This window comes from Solanum dulcamara, chromosome 12 (assembly GCF_947179165.1).
Source record: "Solanum dulcamara chromosome 12, daSolDulc1.2, whole genome shotgun sequence".
NCBI lineage: Eukaryota > Viridiplantae > Streptophyta > Magnoliopsida > Solanales > Solanaceae > Solanum > Solanum dulcamara.
In genome coordinates, this window is record NC_077248.1 from 62,325,542 (window position 1) to 62,349,830 (window position 24,289).

Below are 24,289 nucleotides of genomic sequence, written 5' to 3' on the forward strand. Positions count from 1 at the left end.
TGCATATGTACTTATGTTTTCTTCGAGGAAAAAATAATTCTCTAGGTTATAGACCTTAAAAAAAAAAAAAGGTTGGATAATTAATTTGTTGAGTATTGCGTTTGGATTTCATTTTTAAAAAAATATAAATAAATAAATTTACACACTCACGAAGTTTCGTGAACTAATTTTTTTTTTAAGAAAGCAGTCGCCAAGTGGCGTTTTTTTTAACCACAAATTTTGCCCTCACGAACTTCCTAGCAGTACCCAACACGCGCTTTCCTTCAATCGCCACGTCATCCATCGGGCCCCACAATGATTACGTGGCAACACTTTTCTGGCCCTTTTCTCATAACTCAGTGAGTTAACTCACTAACTCGGTTCCCACCTGTGTCCAACCGAGTATGTGGTTGATATTACGATTTGTAACCCTTCCACTTTCTATCGTTTCGAAAAAGTGCAAAGTAGACCCCACCGAATTGACCTTCAACCAGTTAAATACCGCCACGTGGAATTTCTTGCTCTTGCACTTGCTCTCTTATTCATTTTCTAGCCTCTAATTTATTGAAAAATAAAATAAAATTGAATCAAGTAGGAAAAATAGTAGTGGCTGAGATTTTTTCTTTGAGATTTATGGAAAAAAAAAATGATAAAGCTGTTACCTGTCATAGTTAGTACCTCCTTCTTCATCCTCTTCATCTCCAACTTTTTCTTCTTCTTGCTGGTTTAGCTCTGATTGTTTTCTAATTTCACTTGTTGATTTTTACTTGTGAAATGGTTTTATCGGATCTACTACCATTGTTGAATGAGTTTTCACTTCATGCATGACCGAAACAACAACTAGTGTTTGCATACAATATGGCTTTCTTCGAAGGTATTTTTGTTTATATATCAAATCTCTAGGGTTTTTGATTTTGTTAGATTAGATTAGATTTGAAGTTGTTGATGAAGTTTTGGAAGTAGTGAGTTGAGTTTGTTTGTTTGTTTATGACTGATTTGTTTTTTATTTGATTTTCTGTAAAGGTTTAGGCATCATGCGGTTCGTTTTGGTGAGCAATTCTGGATAAAGGAATTTTCTGTCCACGTCTATGCTGGTGGACTCTGATTTAATAAGAACAATTTTTATTTTTAGAAAATCAAAAATTAATTAGCAGATAGTACTTGCGGTATACTTTAGAAATCTGGAGGAAGGTCTGAGATTTTTTTTTAACTTTTAAATTAAGCTTATATATAATTTTGATATGGAGAAACGCAGGTTTGTTTCCAATGTCTGTTTGTTACATGTTCCTCTCTTTTGCAGTAGTGTTACATTATCAGGTTCTTTTGTACAACACCACGGGTAAACTATATTTGATAGTAACTGATGTTGTGGGGAGAATTGGAAGAAGATTTGTTCTGTATCCCCTGTTTGTCCCTGAGGATTTGAAGCAGAGATAGCTAACTTTGGTCCCTTTATTTTGATGGACCCGTACTCCTCAGGGGAGGAACTTGTTGTTAAGGTCCTTTGTTTTTTGTAAATGACTCTTTAACTTTTGGTTGATAAGCTATTTATACAAGCCTAATGATTGTTGTTGTTTTATGGCAGACAAGGAAACCTTATACAATCACTAAGCAACGAGAGCGATGGACGGAGGAGGAGCACAATAGGTTCCTAGAGGCTTTGAAACTCTATGGGCGTGCTTGGCAGCGCATAGAAGGTCAGTTTATGTTCGTCGTTCATTTTATTTGTTGAAACCACACTATTTATTTTAAGTTTCTTTCTGATTAATATCATTTGTGACAACTGGTATGCACATAATTGATTAGTGCATGTATTTGTGAAAATACATCTTTGTTTGTGCCAAGCCAACTTAATCTGATAACTCTTGTGATGTTTCTTTTGTCATTTACAGCTCAATCCACTGAATATCCCCTCTTTTAGAAATTGGGGTCAACATTCTATTTGTTATGCGTCAATGTATTCTCTTACCTTGAGGCTTTTTTGTGGTTGTTTAGTTATTTTGTTCTTTTGCTATTGTGCAGAACATATAGGAACAAAAACTGCCGTGCAGATCAGAAGTCATGCGCAAAAGTTTTTTACAAAGGTCATTAGCTACCTTTGACCTCATGCTTACTTATATCATTCCCTTGATGGTTCTATGATTTAACTTATTATTGTCCATCACACTTACTTTATAGACTTAGTTATCATTGTTTGCTGTCAACAACAACAACATACCCAGTGAAATTCCATAAGTGGAGTATGGAGAGGGTAGAATGTACGCAGACCTTACCACTACCTCATGGACATTGTTTGCTGTCAATGAATACATATTCTAAATAAATTGATATCTTTCTGTGAGTGATATAAATAATGAATATTAAAACCCTTCGGGGTAGCCCAATGGTTTGGGCTTGGGACTTCCATGTTGGACGTCTCAAGTTTGAAACCCCTTGCCAGCGAAAGCAAGGGGTTTGCTTTCTGGGTCGAGCTCGTCACACCGGGCTTGCCTAGTGTGGGTTACCTCTCCTGTGTGTTTTGTGAGCTATTGCATAGAAGCGGGGTTTTTTATCCTGTGCGCACCCAAAGTGTAGCGGCTGCAGGTTCCTTTGTCATAAAAAAATAATGAATATTAATAGTGGCAATGATCTTCAGTCTGATTACCACCTATCAAAGTAAATATCTCATTCAAGGTAGGAGATGGGAAGAGGGTTAATTTTTGGGACATAAGGGGCGTGGGGATGCTTTATTGAAAGATGACTTTCTAAGCTTACTCAGAATATCTTGCCAAAGTAACTTGACAATACTACAAATTAGGGGGTCATAAGTTGGAGAAACTTTTTGGGACTTGAGATTTAGGAGGAAGTTCCACGTCTGGGAGATGGCCAAGTTGCAAAGATAGTTGGCTCTACTGTATAAGCAAGTTATGGCGGTTGACAATCTCGATACTTTGTGGTTAGGGATAGGGAAGAATGGTATGTTCTCCGTTAAGTCTGATAATGAGAAACTTTTGGGCAAGAAAGAGGAAGTTTTCCTTTGTAACTCAATTTGGATACCTAAGGTGCCGAGGAAGGTGTGTTTTTTATTTGATTAGCTACTAGAGGGGAGATCTCGACGGCGGAGAATGTTGAAAAGAGGAAGGCTGTTTGCGTTAGCTGGTGTTATATGTGCAAGGAGGCGGGAGAGAACGTGGATCATCTTTTTCTTCATATGGTCATGGTGGGATATGTTTGGGTGGTTTGGTAATTTTGGGACAATGCCAAGAATTGTTGTTCAGTTGAAAGAGTGGGAGAAGGAGTAGAAGACGTAGATCATGGAATTTGATTCTTTTAGCATTAGTGTGGGTGGTGGGGAGAGAGAAATAGGAGAGCTTTTGAAGGGTAGAGTTGAGCTTTTCTCCATTGAGAAGTAGCCTACGGTCCCTTTTTTAATGGGTGCACCCGTAGAGTTGCCAATCGTATAGAAGATTGGGTGGAGTTTGTATAGAATCATCTCTTTTCGTAGATTCTTACCTTTTGGTATATTACTTGTATACGACCAGGCCTTTGATCATGTTTATAAATGAAAGTAGCTTTACTTGATAAAAAAAATAGATTGTTCGTTGATACAAAATTATACAATCAGTTTTATAAACTTACATTTATGCAATTTTAGCAAAATCAGCTTAAAGGAAGATGCATGTTAACTTACATTGCTGTAGCCTCCTTCCAAACAAGCTCAACAACGCTCCACACATCCAATTCAATTCAATCCACACAATTATGATCGATTTCTATCAATTTGAGTCAAGTGAAAGTCATTTCAGCTCATTTAGAGTTTACGAAGTGGCTACAAGCGCCTTCGAATCCAAGTTCGACTTTTTCATAAACCACACTTGATAAGTCACACCCAACAATTATTAAGCTATTGGAATCATTAGAAACAATATTCATCTCATTTCTCAACTATAAAGTACTATTCATCTTCTTCAACCAACACGCAACAATGTCCATTAATGGTAGAACCTAGGCTTCATTTATTACCACTTTCCAACCATCAATCAACACCATTTATATCATTTACCTTCATAAATAACCTTAAGAAATGAACTTGGAGTGGTGTAATCACCTTAGAAGACCAAATCTTGAAAGATCAAACTTTTGGGTGTTTTTGACCAATTTCAAAGAAATCTATAGATTTGAGGTCGAATGATGTTATTACAAGTGTTAAGGAGTAGTATTTAACCCAAAAGTACTCCAAAAACTTGCCTTGGTTGGTAGGGAGTTGCTCTTGGTCAGATTTGTGATCCAATGAACTCATTGCAAAGGGAGTCTTTTGTGATCAATGTTGTTATGCTAGATTTTATTAAGGATAATTACTTGAGAGAGAATAGTCCTAACTCATTTAGGGTGTTAAAATGAGCTAAAATTCCATCCATGGAGGATTTATATGCTGTAGCAGTCGGGGGGGGGGGGGGGGGTTTTTGTGGTAAGGCGCAAGTATCTCTGTTCTGGCAACTTTTTCAGCCAACTTTTCACGCCTTTATGCGCTTAAGCGCGGCCCTTTGACTGTATTGCTACCCTTCGGCGAAAAGGCCATAAGTCTATGTAGGAATATCCAAATGATAAACGGTTCAACCGTCGGAAATTAGTCTTCAGGGGCTACAATTTAGTGTGTTACTCATAGCCGAATTCCATAAATATTGGGAGTAGTGCTCGTTTAAAGTTAGACCTTGGGCAACTCTTTCCATGTTTTGTTTCTGTTGACCTTTCTACCCCTCCAAATCCTTCGAACACACACCATAACCTTGTTGACATGTTTCCATGTTTTGTCTCGCACATTTCAGAGTTATCTTAAGCACTTCGTTAATGTTTTTAATTGGCGTGAGTAAACCTCCAAAACTTACAGCGTATTAAACTCTCTCTCCTAAGAGCCTGCAGCTTTTAAGTGGCGGTGGATTCTTGTATTTAAGATGCTTTAGCCAATGCTCTTGGTTTAGATGTTCCTATTCTGCATATGTACATCGTATTGCCTAAAAATCTTTTGGAAGTGACTTGGGTTTTATGATATTAGAAGTTAAACTCAGTATGATATTCTGATCCTCTTTTCTTGGGTTTGTAATGTGCCTTGTCATGTAATAGTATGTATGTGCACGCAAACATTGTCATGATTATAAGAGTAGTCATAGTCTCAAGGTATGTCAAGGCTGAATTATCCATTCTTTTGCACTTTTGTAAAGCTGTTGTTTGTTTTATATCCATCCATGCTTGACACTAGATTTCCGATTAGATTTTTGTAAAGTGTGATAGTATATGAACTCTAACAATGTGGGAACTGTGGGAATAAGTTCAATTCATGGAAAACCACCTTAATGCAATTCATCAATTCCAGTGCTCCACCTTAATGTGCCTGCTTCATGATTCCAACCATCTCTTAGGTAGACAAACTTCTCTTTATAGAGTGACTTGGTTATATTTCAGTCAACTATATATGAGTTGTGCAGGCTCAAGTTAAATTAGACCATTTTCAAAAACTTCTATGATAAAACGGTATTTTATGATTCTGTGCTTTCTTCTATCGTGATTATTTGGTCTCCACTCATGACTATGGTAGATTTGTTCTTACGATGGATCACACTTCCTTCGTCGTCTTTTTACCCAATATCTTTACATTGACAAATAACTCATGGAGTTTTTTTAAATAGAAATATATTCTGCTTCACAGAATAATTGAGCATCAATCTTTGCATTTATTTTTTGATAACCAAGAAAATAATCCTCATCCAAGTGCAAATAAAATTTTAGAAGTGCTTTTCACATTATCCTGATTTCCATTCCAATCTCTGTCTGCATAATCAAGTTCAAATCATCTACACACAATAGATATTCCATAGTCGAGAACTTTTCAAGTATCTCATGAATTTCACTTGGTTCTTGCATGAATGTTGACAGCAACGTTGCTGCCAATGCTCGGTAAATTTTTGTAGTAACAAGGTATAACAACTTGTCTATCAGGCTTCTATGTTGAAGTAACTGCATCTTTTCACATTATTCTTTTTCAATCGTCATTCAGTTCCTGTGGGGTTTCCGCTTCTTGCAGTTCTCCGCTTTGAATTGATTAAGGACATTGCTTCATATTCCTATCAGAATGCATATCTTCTCCTTTATTTGAGATACTTCAATCTCTTGAAAAAATAATGCAGGATTCGCATATCTGTTTTCTCGTAAGTTCTCCCCGTGTCTCATTTGCATTCATTCATGGGGCTGGATTTTTTACTTTAAACCAATCATCTACATAGATGCAGAGAATAAGCACCTAAATCCCATTGATCAAAACATAAACCTTATGTTCAGATTTACTTTATGGAAAACCTTGGGGATTAACATCGTATCAAGATCTAGGAGCTTCTTTTAACCCATATCGCCCTATTCAACCTATAAAAACTATTTTTCTTTTGTAAGAAAAAGAGCTCTATACTCTCCTCCTCTCACCTAGAAACCTTGAGATTGGTCAACATAAATTTTCTTATTGAATCTTTTTTAGATAAGTAATTTCCTCACAAATTCCTAAATACATAGATCTTTTAATGTAACTAAGATGAAGTTGAAATGTCTAGCATTTCTTTTGAGTAGCAAGAAATCAACAATGGAATGACTTCTAGCTGCAATGGGTGAAAATGTCAATAGCAAAGTGCTCTGTATTTCTGGGAATTCTCCTGCCACCAGCCTTTGCTTTATTATCTGCATAGAGTCATTATAATCTAACTACATTTTGTATATCCGTCATAGCATACTCATATCTCTTTCTTAAGGTAGATAAACCAGCCTGATGTTTGTTCTGGTCAATTATGTGTATGCCTTTGCATTGCCTTTACTTGGGCTTCTTCTTTCACTACTTCTGCCACATTTCTGGTTCAATTGTTATAAAGTTTCAAAACTCATATATTTTCTTCAGACTCTCTCATTTTTTTGGAGGAGAAGTTGAATCTGTTGTTGGGTCTTCTTCAACTGGATTGATATTTGAAGTTGAAGGAAAATAATGATGTTACTTCAACATTTGCTTCCTTGCTTGACCTGACCTGCACTTTACATCAAATTATTATTATCATCCTCATGGAAAAATGACATCTTTGTTAACAACAGGTTTCTAGCATCCACATTAAGCAAGAAATACCAGTAGTTTCACAAAACTATAGTTACAACTTGACATGAAATAATCTACACTTTTTCCATCAAATTTGCTGCTTTTTCTCTATATGATTATGAACATAACATATGCTGTCAAAAACTTTTAAAAATAAAATACAAACAGATGTTGTGGAATCTTCTAAGATGACTTATGGTTTCACTCCATTCCGTGTTTTTGGAGTCGCTTTTATCACAACTTTGGTTGGACAACGATTTAGGATGTGGACTGTTGTGTTTGCAAACTACTGGCTAAATTGTTAATCTTTTCTAATTCAACACCGCTACCGCTAGGTAGGGTACCGAGTCGTTCCAGCTCGAGATTTTGCTCGGCTCAGATTCAATCACAGATTAGCTTAATTTATCTTCGTCTAGGTCAGACTGCGGCTAGGCTCGGTAGCTGTTCTTGATCATGCTCTGGCTCAACCGAGTAAACTAGGCTCGACTTGGCTCTGTTGAGTTGCATAAGTATTCATTTAAAAATAAATTCAATTATTAACTAATTAGTAATTGATCTTTTTGTTAATTGATAATCAATAAGTAAATACTTTAAATTTGTAATTTTGTGCCTTTTTATTCTATGTAATTCAAATTTTAATCACATTATAACTTAAGCCTACTTTATGATTGAGGTGAAATATAATTACTTATAAAATACTGATGAAGGTGAAATTATTAAAATCTTAAAGTTGAGAATTGTAAATTAATGAAATCAACTTATTACAAAACTTTTTGAATTTATTACTAATTTATTTTTTGCTTTGAAAGTTCAGTTCTATGTTATATATTTAATTGAGCTCGTCTGAATTTAAGCTCTATATATAAACTAGTATCTTATATAATTCAATGACATACAAATTCAAATATCAAAGCAAACTATTAATCTTGTACTTCCTATGTCTCATTTTATGTGAAAGACTTTCCTTTCCGTTTTCCCAAAAAGAATGGCATTTTTGTATTCGAAGATAATTTAACTTTAAACTTTCCAATTTAGCCTTAATCACATGATTTTATAGCCACATACACGTCTTGACATGTTTGAGGCTACACGTTTTAAAAGGCAGTCTTTGTTTCTTAAACTTTGTACCAGTCAAACACCCTTGCATAAAATAAGATGAGGGAACACACCTTTTCATAAATCCATCATTTTATTGTGAAAGTAATTTTTCTTTTCTTTTCTTACGAAAAACAATTGTGAAACTAAATTTTCATGAAGTAGTAGTGCTGCACGGAAGCAAAAGATAAATAGCCGACTTGGACCTTTTTTTTGGATGAAGTAAGAAATTTCATATAATAGGCATCAAGAAGATGCAATAAGTACAAAAGAGGGAATGAGAAGTCAGCTTGGTACAAAGAGTGCTAAGCTAGAGAAAAAGAGCCGACAAAATCCAAAAAGTTTATAGGGCAAGCTACAGGGGCTAAATTCTGCCAACTATATAACCATATAAGACATCTAGCTTTAAGAGTGGGGCAAGGAGTTAATAACCCATCAAAGCATCTTCAATTCCTCTCTGCCCAGACACACCATGACACCAAAATATACAGGCATGGATCATCTGCCAGATATTCCTCATGGATTTGTATACTTTAATTCGAGACTAACATTTGTAGGCTTCTCTGATACTATGTGGCATAGTCCAGCTCAGTCTAAAAATGGAAATGAACATGTGCCAAATGTCTGCAGCAAACTGGACTTGGAAAGTCGGTAGGACTCAGCTTGGCTTGGTACTATATTAGCTTGGTTGTGCTGGCGATCCTCTCTCATTTTATGCTCTATGTATGCTACTTCTGACGAATGTATTTTTATTTTTATCTAACCTTACATGACTACACATCCATTTTAGCATCCACACCTCTACCACACTCATTTTTTTTGAGGCAATATCTACTACACCCATCTTGTGAATATATTACACTTTAGTGGCCCAACATCACTCTCATATGACATTCTCGGTCTTATAACTGTTATGCTGAACTTGCCTTTCACTTCGGTAGGCATCCTTGTATCACATATCACCCTTGTATCACTTCTTCATTTCAACCATCTTATTTTAATCCTATGAGCAACATATTCATCTATTAGTCCATTCTCTTGAAACAAAGATTCTAATATCTTGTTTGTGTTTTGCCACAACAATTCTGTGTAGTCTCACCTCAACTTGGCTCTTCTCATGCTGACTAAACTTGCAGTAAGGGGTGAGCGTCCGGTATTCGGTCTTTTGCAAGTAGCACTACTCAGCTGCTTTGCTCCTCCTTTCAAAATTCAACCTAAAATAAGATTGAGGTTCTTTTGTGATCCAAAAGCATGAAATTTTGGTCTTTGGCAAGTAGCACAACTCAGCTGCTTTGCTCCTTCTTGCAAAATTGGCAAAGAATGTTCTAACTTCAAAGTACTCATCAAATGAAAATTCTATGTTAAGGTTGGTTCTTGATTCTTTCAATTAACAAACATAGTACATAAATTCACAAGAATATATGTGAGAGAAATATATAAAAGATTTAGTGGGGCTATTCTTGAGGGAAAGTTAAAAACTTTGGAAGAATCTCAACAGAAAAAGTCAAGCGCCAAAGAAGATTTCTGTTCATATGTCTACCATGAAAACTTTAGTATTCGGTAGTACCAGTTACCGAATTAGCAAAACCAGATACTAAAGTCAAGCTCCAAAGAAGATTTCTGTTCATATGTCTGCCATGAAAACTTTAGTATTCGATAGTACCAGTTACCGAATTAGCAAAACCAGATACTGATATTGATTATCAGATTTCGAATTACCATAACTGAATACCATACTGTTTACCAAATACTGAATTACCAAAATCCCCGATTCGGCTTGGTAATTCGGTTTCCAGTGATTTATGCTGCTCACTCCTATTTTCAAACCCTTGCTTTCTAAAGTGTTTCTCCATAGTTCAAGCTTTTTGTTGAAGTTTTGGTTTGTTTCATCAATTAACAAAATACTATCATCAAATAGCATATACCATGAGATCTCATCTTGTATCATGTTGGTTAGCTCACCCATAACTAGGTTAAAGAAGTAGGGCTCAATGTCAATCCTTGATATAGATCCACTGTTGTGGGGAACCCTTTATGTATCTCTTACTATTGTTCTCATGCTAGTAACGGCCTTCGTACATGTTTTTTATGACGTTTATATATTTAATATGAGTTCCTTTCTTCTCCATCCTTCACCAATGATCTTCTGTGATATTCTATCATAGCTTACACTACGTGTAGATCTTTTTCCTTTGCGCGATTAATTTCCAGCAATCTTCTTTGCATGTATATAGCCCCTGTTTGAAATTTACCAAGCATAAATCTACACTTGTTCTCTGTCACTTTTGTCATATTCCCAAGTCTACACTTTATTATTCTTTCTCACCGTATGACTCATGAGTTCAATGCCACAATTGTTCACACAACTTTGAATATCTCCTTTGTTCTTATAATTGAAATAAGAGGTATTTTTCTCCACTTGTCGGGCATCCATCCTACAACTTCTTAGTCTAACATTGAATAGCTTGGTGAGTTGTTCCACTGCAACCTTTCCTAGACACTTCCAAAACTCCAAGGGGATATTACATGAGTTTTTCTAATCCTCATATTTTTCATGGCATTCTTTACCTTTGCTGGCCTAATTCGATGAGTGTAATTGAAGTTTCTCTCATGCAGCATTATATCTTGTCAATACTTGTTAAGAATCATCTTTAATACACTTAACCTAGTTGAAATCCTTATTCTTCTTCTTCCTCGGTGATGCTAGTTTAAACATTTCTTTCTCTTCACGTGTCCCTAACTTTTGGTACAAGCCATCTAAAACTTCCCTTTAGGCTTTACTAATAATAACCTTCTTAGCTTCCTTATATTTTTGCTTGGATCCTAACATGTTAACGCATTTATTACTTTTGAAAGTTTCACAGTCTAGTTCATATAGACCACGTTGCAATTATTTTAGATTGTGCCATTGGGGGAATACAAGCTTAGGGAAGCTCCTGTAGGATTGAGAAAACTTGCCTAGTGAGTCGTGTTGCATTTCAGATTCTAATCCATTTTCCGTACTCCAATCTCGTATCAAAGTAGTCAACTCTGAAGGTTATAAAATAATTTATGTTTCTTGTCAATTTACTAATGAAATTGTATTGTATGGACATTCAAGTGCAACTAGGTGGAGGGTGTTTACCACCTTGGTGACTCGTACCCAGGTGGAGGGTGTTTACCACCTTGGTGACTCGAACCCAGGTGGAGGGTGTTTACCACCTGAGCAACCCTTTCTTGTCACTTCATTGGTGCTGCTTATCAGGGTTAGAATTTGGAGCATGAGTAAATTAATATAGGGCCCAACATCGTCAAACAAGAATGGATGAGTCCTATTCTGATAACATGTAAATCAATGAATCTTGGGCCCAACTAAACCCCATATTTTAGCCTGGGATTGAGTTAGGCTCAATATTCATTTCTTTAGAACATTGTGTGCCTTATTTTGCGTAACACAATCAATATTGATTCATTCATCAATCTTACATTTGTTTTATTCTCATTATAAGTATTCATATACATTTTTATTCATAAAATTGAGTGCATAAGTTTAAAAGTGCTCGAAACATAGTAATATGCCTCTTCACAATATAACATGAATACAAACACCATTTCATATGGTAAGACTTGTAGATGTTTGTCCCCACACACACTTGTCGGCATTAAAATTTTAAATCACATTTGTCATTTGGAACATTTAAATCATGATTTGGGGGAATACACCTTAATAAAGGTTAGACGTCCACTTACCTCTATCCTTAACTAGCAAAATGGCTCTATGAACTCAATAACGGGCTCAATCCAACTACATCATCATAACTTAATCAAGTCATTCATAGGTTATAAAGTTATTTTCTACTATTGGGGAAAGACCTTAGACCATCCAACCACTAATATATGCCCTAGGGTGAGTTTCAACTCATACCTCCAAAATATGGCAAGTATCCACCATATTCAATCTACTCCTACTCTATTAGAGTTAATATATCAATCCAAATGAAGGGATTATCTCTTTCTAAAGACCTTACCCTAAGGGTGGGAGTTGATCCTTAGGTGAAAAAACCTAGTTGGAGTTGGGTGGAAGCTTGCCCAAATAAAGCCCTAGGCTTTGTGTTCTCAAAGCTTATTAGAGTCCTCTACCTTAAGCAAAATGCCTCTTTGTGATCGTAAGGTCTTTTTGTGATCGCAATACTTCCTTGCAATCACATAGCCTAGTTAAATAGCCATAACTTTTTTAGGTTAGTCTAAATAACAAACGATTTAACATGGGAAACTAAATTTCAAGGGCTATAATTTTCATTCGGAAACTATATCCAAATTCTTCCTACTTTAAGAGTTGTATTAATTTCAAGTTAACCCTTATTTGACCAACTCTTCTTGTTCCCAAAGTTCTCGTATAACTCCCAAACATCTTTATTTCAATCCCAACGTCCTTGAGCACATACTTGAGCATTTCCTCGCACCAAAACACGCATTTTTCATCCCCAACCTACAAAGACCATTTATTTGAGCATTACAGACGTAGGATTGAAGTAAGACTTTAGCGGAAAAATTTTTGGGCATACCAATACCAGTTGTTGCAGATTGAATAGGGGAGTCCAACTCCAAAGCTTATCCTATTAGGTGGGAGAGTTTGTTCAACCTATAAACCCTTTTGAACCTGTAAAGTAATGGATCTTCGGCCTAACTCAACCCCAAAAGCTATCTCAAGAGTTGAAGATTGTCCAACTTTCAAGCCATATTAAAGAGACCACTCATCTCTTAAAGGGATGATGTGAGACTTTTCACACACACCTTCAGAATTGGAGATTTGGTGCGTGGCAATTTAATATGGGGGAGCAACATCAGAAATGAGAATTTGGATGAGTCCTGCTCAAAGACCATGTAAAGAGCTGGATCTTGAGCCTAACTCAACCCCAAAGCTAGTTTAAGAAGTGAGGATTGGACAAACCATATTAAATCCCTTAAAGGGCTGATATGGGACTCTTCATAGAACTCTCTTTGCAATGCATTAGGGACTCTATTGATTCATTATAGTTGTTGTTTCTGGAAGACCAATGATCTTGTTGTCCATGGAAGGCGCCACCTTCTTAGATCTAGCCACCACTCCTGGCACCCTCTAGTGCAGTTGGTCATGACTGGAATCACTCTTGGGTCAAAACACTACTCCAGGAGGAACCTTTAAGTTGGTCATGATTGGCACCCAACCTGGGTCAGCCACACCCCGGGCTCTCGATTTGGGCCCAAGCCCTTGTTCTAAGTCATGGTTTTGACGTTGATCAACCGACTTTGGTATGAGGTTGAATTGTGTGATTACCTCATTTAAATTGATCTATTGGAACATTCCCTTAGCTTACTATTTTTTGATGATCTTGTTGCACATGAACTATGATGCTACCTTATTAGTACGTTGAATGTCATTCATGTATATGATTTTAGCCTTGTCCCAAATTTTGTAACAAGTCTGACAAGAAGGAAAAGATTAAATAGCTTGGGAGGAACTTAATGCAGATATTTTAATTCATGTTGTTCAATCAGAAGCCGCAACATCAGTATAGTTTTTTTGCAGGGTCATCATAACCCTTGACCTATGATCCATAATTACATAGAAGTCATTCAGGGAGCATAATCAATATTATTTTCTAACAGTATAGCAGCAACAATAGAGAGAAGAATACAAGAATCTACACTTTTTTGGTGTAGACAGAACAAGTGTGGGGGGGGGGGGATATAGGAGAATTAGTAGATTTAATTGGAAGTATACAAGTTTTCATCTTTTGAATAGGGGCTCCCGTTTTGGTTGTAAGTATATTTTTGTGAAATTCTTAACTTCGCATTTTTTTCATGTGCTAAGTTATGGTTTACTACAATTGATTACCTTTGACTCAAAAAAAGAAAAAAGATTTTCCAAAAGACAAAATTTTCTATCGTCATCCTCCTTAAAATTAGAGCTATTTGAAAAAGGAAACTCAGATAAATGCTGAAGCAAATAACAGCATTAGCCTGCTAGACCAGGGACCAAAGTACTGACGAGGACCTCAACACCAAGATGATGGAAGATTAAGGAAAGAGAAAGAACAAGAAGTGAAATAGAAAGGTAACTAACCAAAGAATTAAAAAAAATGTAGCAGAAGAAAGTGGTGAAAAGAAGAATCTGATCCAAGAAGGTGTTTGTTAGGTTCAAGTTCAACTGATTTTGAGAGTCTACAGATGACGGTTGTCTGGAATGACAGGGAAGCCTATTTGAGTCTGGTTAAGTAGCTAGAAAGAGAGGTCGTTGAAGTTGGTGGCACATGCCAGGGTTTCCATCACCAATGAAGTGGTTGAACTGGGGCGAGCGATGCACACGTGCTTCTAAAGGCAATTGGACTGCTGCTGTTGGAGTCACCAGAGTCTGGGTTTCTTTAAGGTTGGGAGGTGAGACTCGAAATTTAGCTGGTAGTTACAAATTAAAGCATCATCTAGCTTCTTCTTCACAAATCTATGATCTGTTTCAAATGTCTTTTGAATGAAAAGGAAGTTCAATGATGGACCAATACCATGTCTCTGATACCAGTTTAAAAGAATAAGAAATTCTATGAGAGTGAATTGTTTGATTATTCCTTCAACATTTTGAGGATTAAATAGTGTCTATAAATGATAGAAAACCAATATTATATCCCTAAAAAGATCCTACTTATGTATTTACAGGGTATAGAAATTTGGCCTCTGCTTGCATTCTAGTTTTATTTTTCCATATTTACATTCTTGACAGAATCATGAAAGTACATAGCTCTGGAGCTAAATTGATAACCCCAATAGTTGAGAGAAAAGTCATTAAGTTACAATGAGATGATATAACAAGTTCATTTAAGAAATAAAGAGAACCTTGTAAATACATACATTAAGGAAACATTTGTATATGAATTCATTTGTGCAAATCAATCCCAATCATCTACATCATCTACATGCTGTGAATACGACATGTGCACTTCGGTTTCACCCCTGCCATCTTTACTAAGACATATCTCTCATCTCCTTCAAACATTCAATGATACCTATAATACATACTGTCCGTATGATCTCATCCCCCCCTCCCCCCGACAGTGTCTTAACAGTATTAGGAATTTCACCCCAATAAACTTCAATTTTAGATCTCACTGTTTTGTAGGTAATAGGTGGTGATCTACATATTCCCTCATCTTTTAAAGCACCACTTGTGAGGATTCTGTTTTTCTTCATCAAGAGTGGAACTTCGGTTCTTGATTAAGTAAACAGAGCAGGTTTATGCCAAAACAAAATTGCACTAGTCGATCTGGTGTTTCTGATGGATTTCTGAGTGGCAAAACAACTATTGGATTTTAGTGTACTATACTTAACATAGACAAACCCTCTCTTTCCCATAATGGTTTGCCTTATCATCAAGCATCAGAATGCTAAATTTGGAAGTAAAGAAGTCAATTATCTATATATATTCTTCAGTTCCGCGAATAAAATAAATTTTATATTGGGAGAAGAGGAAATCTTAGAAGGGAAAAATGAAAGTTGGAGTCTATGGAAAGTGGATAAATCCGTCAAGAAAATCTGGCAAATGGTACCAGCCTGTATATTTTGGTGTATATTGATGGAGAGAAATAACAGGTGTTTCGATGGGACTTCAACTCCTTACTGCTCATTAAAATCTAAAAGCTTGATGAATCTTTTTAGTTGGGGCAATCTTTCCCCTGTAAATGATGTAATTTCCCTTTTAGATTTCATTAGCTCCCTCTCAATGGCTTAACAGCCTTAAGTTTTTGCTACAGGTTTTAATTCTCAGATCCTACTTGTTCTTTTTGCTTTTCTGGAATTATTCACATTTTTTTATATGTAACTTTCTTGCATCTTCTTGATGCTTTATAATACAACCTCTTCATTAAAAAAAAATAGTGTTAGCCAATTGGACAAGGTAGTTAGATGTTCATTTAAGAGAGGAAAGTTTATGGGGCCGGTTTGGCTGTGCAATTTGCTCAGCCAAACCAGCCCCATTTTTTTTCTTTTAGAGGGATGGGGGTTAAATAACTTAGACCTTTTTAGTTTAGTTAGGGCAGCTGCTCCAGTCAAGAGATGTGTAAGACCTCCGATGCCCAAAGTTGAAATTGAAGAATATTCCTTCCGTTTCAATTTATGTGAAGGTGTTTGACTGGGCACAAAGTTTTAGAATGAAAGGAAGGCTTTTGAAACTTGTGGTCCAAAATAAGCCATAGAAATTTGTATGGCTATAAATCATCTAGATAAGGGTAAAATGGAAAGTTTAATAAATTGTAACTAAATATAGCTGGTGTCATTCTTTTTGGTATTGAATAAAACAGAAAGAGTGTCTTATAGAATTTGGGACGGAGGGAGTATCTGATTGTTTTATTATTTGACTAAATAGCTCCTTCCATTTCTTCTTGGTGTCTACATCCTTGTGGCTCGGAAAATACCTCAGTTCGCTGGTAATTATGAAGGTAGACCTCAACTTTAGAAGCTACAATTATCTTCATTGTCATGTCTTTAATTTCAGACATAAGGACTATCTCCAAACTTGAAACTTCAGCTTTAAGGTTTCAAATTTAATGCTTTCATGCCTTCACCAGGAATTGGAGCTTCTCTAGGGAAAACAAAACTCTTTGATGGCCATTGAGTTCCCAGTTGAAACTTTCACTGGTCAACAGATACTCTTATCCTGGTGGGGACTCTAGAAGTTGTGGTGCATGGTTGGCGAGTGACAAAGGAGGCTGGGAAAGTTAAAGAGGACTCTAGGGTAAAGGGGATCACTGGAGAGGAGTGGGTAAGTGCATGGGAATGGAGAAGCTGAAAGCGAAAAGGGAACAGCTCGTATAGGGTTTGTAATGGGTTGGCAGTTTGTCTCAATCTTGAAGCCTAGTTCTTCTTTCCTTGTTTTCTCTCTGTCATTTGGTCTTTTTGGGGAAAACCAGTGACGAGGGTTAAATAGGATACAGTTGGCATTTGTTCCTAACATCACTGCTATATGACATTTTTAATATTGGAAGTTAATGACTGCTGAGATTCCTAAAATGACAGTTAGAGCGGAGGTATTATGTATTTCCAATTTAGAGGGGAGGTCTATTTAGTTGCACTAAACTATAAGAAGTATAAATAATTTGGTCGTTTTCCTCTGTTTTCTAGTTGCTATTTGATTCATCTGAAACATTTAAATCTCAATAAGAGAATCTACAAAGTAAATAGATTTTCAAAGACGATTAGTTGAAAATGTTTTTTGGATGCAAACTCTCTTAAAAAGGGTGATTTAGAGGCTGCAACTCATAGACATGATTGAAAGCTTCAAATGAAGACAATGACAGAGAATCGTCTATATGAGGCATTTGAGTTTTATGACTCCACAATATGCAGAGACTGTAAGCCCCATGGTGAGAGGTCATTTGGGCATCTGATAACAGTTTTACCATCAAGAGTCTATTGAAGGACCATTGTACCATTTTTCACATAGAACTATAAAACTTACGAGAAAATGTTTGTTGAATATTTGCTTTAGAACTGTTTAAGTTTTTACTGCGGTAATTTTAATAAGATGGACCTAGTCAACTGGTTAGCTCTTTTAATTAAGAGTTGAATTCTCTTTGAATTTTGAATAAATAGTATTTTATAGACTTTTGGAGTTTGGTATTTTCAGCAGATCTTTTTACTTATTTTTAGGTTTAGAAGTTAGTAGTTTTGTTATAAATTGTATTTTTAGATTGCAGTAAAAATATATCAGTCTTTCAACTTTAGTTTATAAGTTTTCTTTCTTGTTTTTCATTCTTTTAATATTTTTATTCGCTTTCTGCAAATTCTTCTTTTTAAAACCAACAATGTTGATACAGAAATAGAGCTATAGACCCATATTTCTGAAATGTATAAATGCTGTTTCCCTGCTGAAGTTTAGGTGTCGTTGGAATGTTTTCACATCTATGTTCTGAGGGTAGTATCTGTGCATTTTCTTTTAAAAACATCATCATTTCTTCTGTGCAATTAAAAATATTATTAAGCGACTTTACATGAGCAGTTTCAGCACCTTGTGTACCACACTAGTTCCTGTGGAGGCATCCAGCTCCTAGCACTAGCCTCTGTTTTACCTTGGCAGCTACACTTGGCTATCAAAATTTTAACCAATGGCATGTAGTTTTGATAGAACTGTTTGATAGAATCTACGGATGATTCAGCTATTATGCAATTCCAATGATTATAAGCCCTGATTGCTCCTCTTTTCATGTTAAAATTCTCCTACAACCATTGTTTTAAGTAACTAGTCTATGGAGTGACATTTTGGTTTCCTAATCTGGTCCAGTTAGAAAAGGAGGCTCTTACAAAGGGGGTCCCAATAAGCGAAGCACTTGACATTGAAATTCCTCCTCCACGACCTAAAAGGAAACCAAGTAATCCTTATCCTCGTAAGACGAGTATAGCAGTTCCCTCATCACAGGTGGGCGCAAAAGATGGGAAATTTTCAACACCTTTTTCTTCCATCCGTGAGGATAGGAACGAACTTGACCTGGAGAAAGAACCGATTACTGAGGTATGGGTTTCTCTTGATCTTGAACATCTTTTACTTTGTTTTCTTTGAAGGCCTAATTATATTCTTGTTCTTAATCAGAAACCTGGCGGTAACGAGAAGTTGAGCAATGTACAAGAAAACCAGAACAAGAAAAACTGCTCCCAGGGGTTCACTCTTTTCAAGGAAGGTGCTTCTGCAGCCTCTCTGTCTTCAGGAAAGTCCTTGCAAACACTTGTGGCACCTACAGATTCATGTGCTTTTAGTGAGTCTGTGCCTATCACCAAAGGAGTGGTTAACCATGATATAACAAATAAATCTTTTCTCACTGTTGAATCCAAAGAGCATCAACAGTCAGATATACTCGATGTCGGACAGTCCTTTCAAGGTAACAGCTCATGTAACACCTTCGACGGGGGGAAATCTTGCCAGTCGGCTGAGAAGTTGGCACAAGGTGAGAAAAAACATCCACCGAATCAGCCAGATCATTTTGGGGAATTCTCAAGAAATGATATGCAAGTGCCACACAACTATCCAAGACATGTGCCAGTGCATATTCTTGATGGAACAATTGGTTCTCAAACAACCCCAGATATGTTTAATCATGAATCTACGAGTCAGCAGATAGATGGGGTCCCGGGGCACCCAAATTTGTATTCTAACCCTGCTTCGTCTGCCACATCTGAGCACCATAGCAATGCTCCACAGTCATCCATTCATCAGTCATTTTCTTGTTTCCACCCCATCTTCACCCCTATTCGTGATCCAGATGATTACCGATCGTTTCTTCAATTATCCTCCACTTTCTCCAGCCTTATTTTTTCTTCTTTATTGCAAAACCCAGCAGCACATGTTGCAGCAAGTTTTGCCGCTAGCTTTTGGCCTTGTGCAAATATGGAAGCTCCAACGGATTCTCCAACAGATAACATCACAAGCCAGATTAACTCAGCTCCTAGTATGGCAGCAATTGCTGCTGCCACAGTAGCAGCTGCAACTGCATGGTGGGCAGCCAATGGGCTCCTACCATTGTGCTCTCAATTTCAAAGCAGTTTTACCTGTGTTCCTACATCAGCAACATCAATGCAAGTGGATACCTGTCAACCTAGAGTAGACAAGAATGAAGGAAGAGAGGGAACTCATAATTCTCCCCATGCTCAGCAAGCCGTCCCAGAATGCTCTGAAGCTTTGCAAGAACAACAATCAGCTTCTAAGTTGCCACCTTCGCCATCATCAGAATCGGAGGAGAGTGAAGGTAGGAAGCTAAAAACTGGGTTAACGGCTACTGATACTGAACAAGGAGCTGCAGTCGAGCCAAACACAAAAAAGGGCGGGAAACAGGTAGATCGCTCTTCCTGTGGATCCAACACACCTTCAAGTAGTGAAATTGAGACAGATGCTTTGGAGAAGGATGAGAAAGGTAAAGAAGAGCCTCAAGAATCTAATATTAATCTTCTAGCTGGAGAGGCTGCGAATCGGCGTTGTAGAAATTTCATCAGTCCAACTGAATCTTGGAAAGAAGTCTCCGAAGAGGTAATGAAAGCTTTGGTTCTTGTAAGTCCTTCAGTGACCATTTCTTGCTTTAACTATTTCTGCTTCTCACCTTTTCTACAGGGACGGATAGCTTTCCAGGCTCTTTTCACCAGAGAAGTGTTGCCTCAAAGTTTTTCTCCTTCACTTGATTTGAAAAATAAGGGAAAGATCATTCTTGAAAAGTTTAAGCAAATGCCAGACGAGAAAATTCAATGTGGACCGCAGTTAGACCTTAATGATCTGGCATCCAATATCTGTTCCAGTCACCAAACAGTGGAAGGCAATGCGTTATTAATTGGCAACAAAGATGTAGAAAATTGCCTACCGATGATAGAACTTGGACAGGTAAGATTGAAAGCTCGCCGTACTGGATTTAAACCTTACAAGAGGTGCTCATTGGAAGCAAATGATAGCAGGGAGACAAGTTCAAACTGTCAGGATGAAGAAAAAAGCTCGAAAAGACTTCGGTTGGAAGGAGAAGCTTCTACTTAGTGTGTGTCAATGTGCAATTCTACTAGGGAACCTGTCTTGTTGCACGGCGAGCTCTATTCTATCCTGTCATTATCTTTTCCCAGTTACGTTGTCTAGTTCTAATGTACACGAAACTTGTCGTGTAGGTGTGTACCATATTATTTTTATGTTCTGTTTTAATTGGACTTACATGCAAAAGGGACTTTGAAGAATGAACTTAAATGTGGATGTCTTCAACAATCATAGCAAATTGAATGGACCTTTAATTGGACCAGTTTCTCTGCAGAATCATGTTAACATATTCCATTGGTTTTTCTGTGCTCTTTTTTGGTTTTGGGGGATAATTGGTTGCATTTCTTTATGAACCATGTAGTTACAAAAATTAATATTCATGTTTCGACTGTGAATCAGATTTAATATTTATCACAATCCACAAGGAAAAGCTTTTCAAATTTTGTAAAAGATGTTACATACTTCTGGTACGTACTTTATAATTGGACTAAATATTGATAGGTCACTTTTTCTGTCTTTTCCTTTCCGTTAGGAAAAATCACACCATATATATGTATTTAAGAGTCAAATTTTGTAAAAGTTATTACATACCTTTTCTTGCCTAACAGCTACCACTGGACCGGAAAGGAGGGGACAGCGAACTTCCTGCCAAGAGGTCAATGTTGCTTGCTAACTCTCAGCCACTTGTTAGAAGGAAGTGTAGCTTTGATTGTCGGGGGAATCAACGGGAAGGAATTTAAGTATTTACCACTTATAACATAAATAGGTCTTAGCATATCTGTATTTATTTAAAATTAGTTTAAATTAATTTCTTTTTAATATATTTATTTAGAACATAATCAATAGGAGATAATTATGTGGAGACAGATTGTTATATTTTTATTTTTACCTTTAATAAGAGATAATTATATGGAGAGAGATTGTTACGTTCTGATTTTTGCATTTATCATGTAAGTTTCAGTTTCTCTTTCTCTTTCTACTTCATTCAAAACAGTTTCTACTCCATTTCAAAACATCTGTGTTCAACACGATTTCAACGGTTCTTCTGAGAATCCAACCCCTTAGAAGAAGAATCCAACTCTTCCAAAAATTACACCTAAGAAGAAGAAAATTCAAGTGAAGAACAAAGAAACCACAGAGAAGGGGAAAAAGAAAGGGGAAGATGTTGGAGTCTCACTCATTCGATTCTCATTCATTCGATTTTTCAGATTCTGATTTCGTAAGTGAGAATAAATCAAAAAAGGCAAGGACTGTGGAAAAGGGGTCATTAGGTTTGATATTAACTTTCAATTGTTTTACATTAACTTTCAATGAAATTGGTATAAATTTGTCTTTCATTACTACATTTAAACTTGTATAATTATGATGTTTTTTGTAGTTCTATTATGTGTATTTTTATTGGACTGTAAATAATATGAAATTGGCATAATATGATAAGTATATAGTAGTTTTTGGAAAAATTACTAGAAAACCCACTTTTTAATAAATAATTACTGATTTTAGCGATACTTTTTATTTATTACCATTTATAGCAATATATAACAATATTATGATATATCTACTATGTATTAAAAGTAAATTATGCATGCAATATAAATGTATTATAAGTGTTTTAAAATATATTACACTTGTTTGGTAAAAAATTGACACAATATATTATAAGTGTATTAAAGTATGTGATAAATTAAGTATCCATGAATAAAACTTGTATTATATGAATTTTATAAATTATTCTCGCTAATATGTATTATAATTGTATTATAAGTGTTCAGTGAAAAAAAATATTATTGCTATAAATAGTAAATATTTTCTTAATGTTGTACATTTATGTAAATTTCCCGTAGTTTTTTTGGTATGAAATTTGTATATAAAATGCATGTAACTGATATGATTACAGTTTATGTATTATAGTTCTAATTTTATGCTTGTTTTATAATTACCTAAAATTGGGTTAAATTGGACTAAACTTGATTTTTTTTGGCATTTATCATGAAATTGAACAGGCTTCGGACATCACCAAGTATCCCACGCCAAAACCAAGAAAATTTGTTCCCAGATAAAGGATGGACTCGTGTGTTTGCTTTTGTATTCTAGTATTAGTGCATTTTTTCTAACAAAACAACAACACAAACTATGTTTTTTTAATTTTATTTTATGTTTTTTCTAAACATTGTTTATTTTGTTATGGAATTGATTTATGAAAGTGTATTTGTTGTTTTATAACATATGACTTCTAATTTAATACAAATATTTTCTGGTATAACATATCTGATTAAGATCTTGGTATGAAATTTATTTAATTTGAACATTTTTCAACACTAAACCCTTTTTACTTCATATGATATTGTCCTGAAATTTGTATACTTTAATCTTTTTCAACATCATTATATTTACACATCATTATATTTCAACATCATTATATTTTGAATATTTTCACCAATGATCATATTTAATAAGCGTGGCTTGAATAGCTAACAATTTTATGGCATGAAAGTATAGTGAGTAATGAATTTTAAAAGGATTTCAACTGTATACACCTGCAAAAATAATTAAACAAAATAATAAGTAATTTACAAGTTCTTATACACATTACTTATTAATCAGGATAATAATTTAAGGTTTCTGTTTATGTGTACAATGTTGATGTAAAATTTGTATATTTTAAACATTTTTTCAATACTGAACCATTGTTCTGTATATGATATTGATATAAAAAATTTATACTTTGATTTTTTTTAACATCATTATATTTACACGTGATTATATTTTAAAATTTGATTATGATCTTTGGTATAAAATTTGTATATTTTGAATATTTTCAACACTGATCATATTTAATAAGTGTGGTTTCATTGAATTTACAAATTCAGACAACTTTAATACTCAAACTTAGTACTTGGATACAAATTACATTCACTGTTATACAAGTTTTATACAAACACTTCTGGAATTTAAATTTTAACTAAATTTCATACAATAGTGGATAAGAACTTGTACATTTCAAATTCAAACAAATTTCATACACAAAACAGAATGTTTTGCACAACTAATTGAGAAAATTAAGGACAGTAAATGTGAATTACTGTTACAACTAAATCAAGTGAATGAGAAAAATAAGGGGTTTAATTCTTGGATTGATGCTAATTTCAGATTTTATGGTAACTAAAATTAATTTTCCTTTTTTATTCTATTTTAATTAATTCTTTATATATTAAAATAATAAATCTCAGGAAGGAGTATATCTAACCGCAACAACTAATTGAGAAAATTAAAGACAGTAAATGTGAATTACTGTTACAACAACATCAACTAAATGAGAAAAATAAGGGGTTTAATTCTTGGATTGATGGAAATTATGTTACTTTACAAAATTTATATAAAAAATAAATTAATTTAAAATCATGGATGAAAGCATAAAATTTGTACTGAAGATAAATAGGGCAGAAAAAAAATGTGCATGAAAAATTAAAGAAAAAATAACTAATGGGGTATATTAAGGGAGAAAATTGTGTGAAACTATTAAGGAGAGATTTAAAAAATAAAACAGATTTAAGAAATAAGAATACTAAATTTTAAAAAAATGATTTTCAAATTAAAAAAACAAATCAATT

The 24,289-nt window shown here is 35.2% G+C and overlaps 1 protein-coding gene and 1 long non-coding RNA gene across 5 annotated transcripts; one reads left to right on the forward strand and one right to left on the reverse strand.

Moving 5' to 3' along the window:
• The first annotated feature begins 650 nt into the window (after positions 1 to 650).
• On the forward strand, positions 651 to 20,954 carry LOC129876189 (protein LATE ELONGATED HYPOCOTYL-like). Of its 4 annotated transcripts, none has more exons than XM_055951547.1 (8): positions 652 to 853; positions 1,003 to 1,170; positions 1,280 to 1,478; positions 1,565 to 1,676; positions 2,002 to 2,063; positions 18,462 to 18,689; positions 18,768 to 20,195; positions 20,277 to 20,954. In XM_055951547.1, exons 3-8 carry the CDS (start codon positions 1,440 to 1,442, stop codon positions 20,685 to 20,687), a joined length of 2,280 nt encoding a protein of 759 aa, XP_055807522.1. In that variant the 5' UTR covers positions 652 to 853; positions 1,003 to 1,170; positions 1,280 to 1,439; the 3' UTR covers positions 20,688 to 20,954. The 4 variants fall into 4 exon arrangements, with proteins under 4 accessions (XP_055807520.1, XP_055807522.1, XP_055807521.1 ...); XM_055951546.1 differs by having other exon boundaries at positions 1,003 to 1,028; XM_055951545.1 differs by lacking the exon at positions 1,280 to 1,478 and having other exon boundaries at positions 651 to 853; positions 1,003 to 1,028.
• On the reverse strand, positions 6,445 to 7,651 carry LOC129876191 (uncharacterized). Its single transcript, XR_008763332.1, has 2 exons — positions 7,275 to 7,651; positions 6,445 to 7,016 (listed from the first exon to the last, which is right to left on the reverse strand). It is a non-coding gene; the product is annotated as an uncharacterized LOC129876191 (long non-coding RNA).
• Positions 20,955 to 24,289: the final 3,335 nt, after the last annotated feature.

Bases quoted from the DNA above. Each gene is read 5' to 3' on its own strand.
- LOC129876189 (XM_055951545.1), top strand. The intron at 1,029-1,564 runs GTGAGCAATTCT...GTTTTATGGCAG, and splicing joins GCATCATGCGGTTCGTTTTG to ACAAGGAAACCTTATACAAT. The intron at 2,064-18,461 runs GTCATTAGCTAC...AATCTGGTCCAG, and splicing joins CGCAAAAGTTTTTTACAAAG to TTAGAAAAGGAGGCTCTTAC.